This window comes from Procambarus clarkii, chromosome 71, assembly GCF_040958095.1.
Source record: "Procambarus clarkii isolate CNS0578487 chromosome 71, FALCON_Pclarkii_2.0, whole genome shotgun sequence".
Taxonomy (NCBI): Eukaryota; Metazoa; Arthropoda; class Malacostraca; order Decapoda; family Cambaridae; genus Procambarus; species Procambarus clarkii.
This window is the reverse complement of record NC_091220.1, coordinates 23680267-23686584: the sequence shown is the minus strand read 5'-3', so window position 1 is coordinate 23686584 and position 6318 is coordinate 23680267. Positions and strand designations below refer to the sequence as shown.

Here is a 6318-nt window from a genome sequence, read left to right as displayed (position 1 = left end):
GTAGAAATGGTCCCTAATCTTACGCAACGTCTTGGTCACCCCCAGGTGACCTGCAGAGTCCACAGAGTACGACAGATCCAACACTGCCGCTCTGCACTGGACCGGCAACACTACATGGTGTTTCGTACCTAGAGATTCTTCTCCGGCCTCCATCCTCTGGTTGATACCTGGTTGATGGGGTTCTGGGAGTTCTTCTACTCCCCAAGCCCGTCCCGAGGCCAGGCTCGACTTGTGAGAGTTTGGTCCACCGGGCTGTTGTTGGAGCGGCCCGCAGGGCCACGTACCCACCACAGCCCGGCTGATCCGGAATGTCTCTTAGAAAACCGTCCAGTTTTCTCTTGAAGATGTCCACGGTTGTTCCTGCAATATTTCTTACTCACAGGCCTCCACTGTCTCATTAGCATTCCGTCCTGTATATAAAAATGAGTGGCCCTCTCAGGACCAACACGTTTCCTTTGGCCTCATGAATCAATTCGGGAACTCTATCTGCTGTAACTCTCCCAGACGAGGGCGGTCCACTCCAAGAGAACTGGCGAGGGTCACCTGTAACTCACCATCCTAGCTCCCTTTGCCTTCCACTCGTTCTCCAGGTTCCACGAAGAGGTGATCGACTCCCAGGCTTTCGGAAGTCTCATCTTCAGCCCTATCAGATCCACTCCCTCCGTGTCCGTCACACTGCCTTGGGATCACAGCGCATACAGGGAACGCTACCGTGGCAATTCCCTTCTCTTCCCCACAGGCGTCTAATACTCCGCCATTCTCCTTACAGTGCTCCAAACACTCCTCTCCCTTCACGAGGTTAGGGAGGACACATCCTCCATATGCCTCATTTCCCAGGATGACTTGTGCCTCCATCTTGGGCATTGATGCGCAGACCCCTACCACCAGGGTCTGATAGCCATAATCAGAATTCAGAGTCACCTGGTGTAGGGGTATCCTCACTGGGCCACCCACAGTGGTCACAACAGCCACCCGCACACTGGTACTCTCGTAACCCATGGGGAACAGGGTCCTACTCACCAGGGTAAAATCTGCCAAGGTGTTTCTCAATATCTTCACAGGAATGGGGTCTGCATTGTCAGGAGACATATTTTTCCTGCTCTCGCGTGCACTGAATTAAGTACAAAATTGCATTGTGCACCAGTGATGTGCACCGTGATTCAACTTTCTGTATATAACTTTTCCACAGTCGTATTGGGTGTCGTTGCACAGCCCGGGACATATGCTAGACATAATGTCATTCTGATCGCTGTATCAGGTCTGTGAAGGAAATTACAGGAGGGAGCTGATTTCAGGGAAATTTTTGTACAAGTCAAGTGTAGAGAGGGAGGTATGGGGGGGTTAACGGCTGTAGACCACCCCCCCTCCCCTATCACGTGTCTTCCTCGTGAGAGAGGGGGGTAGCGTCGTGAGGCAGGTGCGCCAATGGCCAGGGCTCCTGGGCCTCAGGAATGCTGAACTGTGATTGGTCAAGACGCTGAGGGGTGCCGCATGGTACCTCAGGGGTAGTCTTGGCGGGAAAAAATATTCATACCTAGAACGTTGCTATGTAATTTTATAGGACGTAATTTTCCAAGCTAGGCCAAGCATCAGGAAATACCGCCTGCAACGTTATTAAAGTCACGCCTATCATTTTGCTATCTTTCCGTGTGCCGTCAGTAAGAATCCGGTAGTTCGGAAAGTTACTTGTACCGAACAGTGTGAACTTGTCACCTAGCTGCGTAATTGTGGGACGCCATCTTAGAGCAACTGGACTGAGTGAGGCGGTTAATTATCGGGCTACGAAAGTGACATCCGTCGTCTATCATATCTGTGCTTGAAGGTACTGCAGTGAGACGTGCTAGAGAAGGTTTCAGTGTTATGAGAGAAACCTTAAAATTCCTAATTCTGAGGAATTACAAAAGAACAGTGACGGAGTCCATCTTGTGTCTCGTGTACCGTGTAACACCGTGTACCGTCGTATCCTGGGGTACCGTGTCAAGTGGAAGGGCGTGGTACCGCATCCCTGCTGTTGTGCGCGCACCCTGGTCTGCCTAAGCCGGCTTGTTCGCGCCACCTGGTCTCTGTGTGTGGAGCTAAACCCATGGTCTAGGACTCTGTGCTCCACCTGACCACGTGTAGGAAGTGAGGACGCCTACGTCATCATCCAGCAGCAGCAGTGGGAGTGTGAGGTTGACGTGTATGTGTGTGAGAGTAGGTTGCGGGCCCACATGATTGATATAAGTACACTGTTTCCGTTTTGGGTAATAAAACTCTGAAGCTGGGTTCGCCCCAGTGTTCCGTCTGTCCTTTGTCCCTGTGACCACCTGGTGAGGTGAATGGGAATTGGAGAAGTGTGAGTTTACCCTGTTTGCCGTCATCAAGTTGAGGTTGGGCCCAACTGTGATTTTGACGTGTGTGAGGACACGACACGGTAGAGTAAAGTGAGTTATTTGCTGCTATTTTCTCTATGTGCCGTGTATGTAATTTCCTGTAATTTGATTCCCTTTTCAGCAGTGAAAGGGGTAACAGGGAGGTTTCCCTTGGTTATAAATTTTACCGTTGTGTTGTGGTAAAGTGTGAATTATTGGTAGATAATTTACTGAGGGAAGTCATTTACAAGTTTTGCCGTGAGTGGCAAGGATCTACTGTGTTGTACTGTGATGTACTGGGTTGTACCGTGTGTAAACCGTAGACAAGTTTGTCCTTGGTGGAAGGCGTTGTGTACTGTGAAGGATTCCGTGAGAATTAGTCAGTTAAGTTCAACGGGGGTCACGATTTACTTAACGAGGTCACTTGCTTCGTTGAACATTCTTGTGATTAACGTAGAGACGTGTAAAGGCAACAGTCACAGTGAAGTTCACGCAGTGAAGGAATTGTCAAGTGAAGACTAATGTAGTGTTAACGATTTAACGAGCTGTCGTTAATTGATTGATTAACGTAAGGGGTTGACGGTCTGTTATGATCGGAGTCAATTGCGCTGTAATTAAGCTGCTGTAATTCGTTGGACTGATCAGATCTGTCTGCGGACAGAGTGATTAAGCACTCGTAGCTAATTAAAGAGAATTAGTAACCGCCACTTAGTGAATTCACCAGGTGTTGATGTTGTTGTTTACACGGAGTGTCTTGTAACCTTGTGTGGTACAGTAGTCTACCCTCGTTAAGGTAATCTTGTCGTAAGACCGGAAGTGAACTGTCAGTTGAGAGACAGTAGGCTTTATCAATACTCGTTTGAATTAATAGGCTGTTGTATTCAGTAATTAATTGGGAATTACTCACCGAATGCTTGATTTTCAAGTTGATGTAATTAATTGATTTACGAGTTATTGCTGCCATTTAAGTGTCGTTGAGACACGTGTGTGTTACCGTAATTGTTTAAATTCAATTAGAGTAACTTTTGTTGTTGATTGTCCTGAGAGACAAGTGTTAACGTAAGATTTTTATAAGGGGTTATCCTTCTTGGATTAACCGCCCTGTTACTTGGAACCTCGTTGAGGACAGCAAGCGCCAGTCAAATTTTGTGATTAGAGTATTGGTTCACCGGGAAGCTGTGACAATATTGATTGCAAGCTTGCGTCACCAGTGGGCACCACTTTGTTCAGTTAGTGTCATTAGTCAGTCAGTGACGACGGGATAAGGATACCTGGGTCCATCAGGCTGTTGATTAGCTGTTCTTGAATGTGCCACTGGAGTGACAGTAAAGTAACATAAATTCACTGTGTAGTAGTTTTAGTATTTGTTTTGTGAATAAATTGTTTGTTATAGAAAACGGTCGTTTACGTCAAACCTTCCAATATTACTGCCCCACATTTCATGTTCTGCAACGCTTTGCCTGCTTATGTTCATATCAAGTTTGTATCTAAAGCTCGAGTCCATTGCACAGCACCACACTTCTATAAATAAGAAGTGAGAATCCATTGGCTGCCCTTTATTAGTTGTCAACTAGGAGGAGCCAGCGACCTAAGTGACAGGTGTTACCCATGTTGTTTCGCCTGGTGGTTTGCTCCCGCGGTCCTATGATCTTAGGCTTTAAGATTAAGTATCTGCCACTGGCAGCTCTTGCTGTTTAAGGTCTGCCTCTCTTGCGAGGTAGTTACGATTAATGTAACATCAATAGGACTTAATTCTTTTGATAATTGTCAAAGAAAAAAAATCTCACATGCGTCCCTCATCCTTACGGTCCCCTCACACACGAATGGGTGAACTCTTTTCTCCCCACTCAGTATGGGTTCATCCCGCACCCTCTCGGCCATCTGGTCCTCTACCCTCACGAAAGCAACGTTTCCCTGCTGCTTAGGGCGTCTGCATTCCCGCGAGAAGTGTCCGAATGCCCCACAGTTGTAGCAGCGGGACTTCCTTGGCGGTGACCTTCCACCACCGCTCGCCCTGGCAACGCCTCCAGAGGCCGTCGCTCCGTGGGTCTTCCTCACGCCTTCAGTCGTCTCCTTCATAGCGTCTCTTGTTGCAGCAACAGCTCCTGAGCTTTCAGCTAAGGACTTCTTGACCGGCTCCACAGCACTCTTTGATCCTCTACTGTCTCCACTCGAGAGGTGAGACTTGGGAGAACTCGTTCCTGTTCTCCATCCGTCCGTCCTTCTATAACTTCTCCCATATCCGGAGTATACTGGCGGTTGGTGCTGTCCCTCTCGGCGTGGTCGCAAGGCTTCTTCCAGCATGTCAACTCTGTCGGCAGTGGCCCTCAGGTCCTTTATGTCCGCCTCCTTTACTCTAACCCTGATCTCAGGAGAGAGCACGGACATAAACTTCTCCATGACCATCAGCCTCTTGACATCTTCAGCTGACTTCGCTCCTTCAGATTCCAGCCACTTCAAGAATTTTCTCTCCATGTCCATCGCCGTCTCCGCATACGATTTTCCTGGCGAACGGGTACATTCCCTTAATCTTTTCCTGTAACATTCCTGCGTCAGTTTGAAAGAGTGAAGCACGGCTCTCTTTACAGCATCATAGTTGGTGCACTCCTTGAGGTCAAGCATGTTGTAGGCTTCGCGAGCTTCACCAGTGAGCCTACCCTGAACCAGCTCAGCTCACTCTGTTCTCGGCCACTTCTTCAAAAAAGCGACCCTCTCGAAGTGGTCAAAGAAACCTTCAGCTTCGTTTGGCACAAAGACCGGCAAATCTCGTTCTCTCACCCGATGGTCTTCCTGCTGTGGAGGGGCAGGTGGGGCTAGCCCTAGTTCAGCTCGCTTCAGCTCAACCTCTCGGTTTGCTTCAATTTCTTGCTGCTTCAGCTTAGCTTCCAGCTCGCGCTCCTGTCTCAGCTGTGCCTCGTGCTCACGCTCTTCCCATCTCAGCTGTGCTTCTCGTTCCTCACGCTTCAGCTGTGCCTCCCGTTCTTCACGTCTCAGCTGTGCTTCTTGATCACGCTCTTCCTTACGCAGCTGTGCCTCTTCACACTTCAGCTGTGCTTCCAGCTGCAGCTTCATTATCTCCAGCTTGACGTTGCGCCTGCTGCCGCTGGATCCCCTACTGCTCACGTTCTCCCCTGCACTGGCAGCTGTCCGTGGTCGTTCCTCCCATAAAGCCTCATCTCGGGCCCTGAGCTGTGCCACGATCTCAAGTCTCCTCTCTCCCACTTTGGAAGATCTCAACTTTATCCCAAAGTGGTCAGCTATCGACTGCAGCTGCGCTTTCGTGCAATCCTCCAGCACCCGCTCATCTCTGGTATCAATAAACTTTACTACTTTCTCATCCTCCATCTTGTGCTATGAGCGATAATCTGTACCTGCACCTAATACCACTGTCAAGTACCACAGTCGCAACCGTAATCGTTAACCTGATCGTTATCCTGATCGATATCCTTGATCGTTATCCTGGCAAGGTCGCCAATGTCGGGGTTTACCGGTAAGAAACAGTATAAGTACTTAATCCTGGCAAGGTCGCCAATATTGGGGTGTCGGTTGTATACATCGACGAAGTAAGTAACAGTATACAAGAACATAATCCCGAAATCCTGGCAAGGTCGCCAATGTCGGGGTTTACTTTAGTTGTAAGAATAAGTATAAATGACCGTACTTAATATCCTGTCAACGGTCGCTAATTTCAGGGTGTCCCTCTCTCCCTTCAGACACCACCAAGTAGTATTAGTGATAACTGTTACTCACCGTAACCCTGCGGTTCATCACTCAATCCTCACACCGCCACTGTTCGCCAGGAGAGTATCCCAGTCAATCTCCAGCCGGTCTTATAGCTAAAGACGAGTGAAAACACGGTCAGCTCTCTCCCAACCGTGTGCCCGCCCCGACACAGGCTCTACTACTAACTGCAAGGTCGCCAACTGGTGTTTCCCGTGTCCAGTAACACGTCAGTGGTATCGTAGGA

General features: G+C 48.9%; 2 protein-coding genes across 2 annotated transcripts; both read right to left on the bottom strand.

Annotated features, from left to right (window-relative positions):
• Positions 1-558: 558 nt before the first annotated feature.
• Positions 559-4973, bottom strand: LOC138356296 (uncharacterized). The gene is made up of 2 exons (XM_069312270.1): positions 4171-4973; positions 559-1111 (listed from the first exon to the last, which is right to left on the bottom strand). Exons 1-2 carry the CDS (start codon positions 4971-4973, stop codon positions 559-561), a joined length of 1356 nt encoding a protein of 451 aa, XP_069168371.1.
• A 51-nt stretch (positions 4974-5024) lies between these two features.
• On the bottom strand, positions 5025-5696 carry LOC123751907 (protein FAM50A-like). Its single transcript, XM_069312269.1, has one exon. The coding sequence runs from the start codon at positions 5694-5696 to the stop codon at positions 5025-5027; it is 672 nt and encodes a 223-aa protein (XP_069168370.1).
• Between the last annotated feature and the right edge of the window lie 622 nt (positions 5697-6318).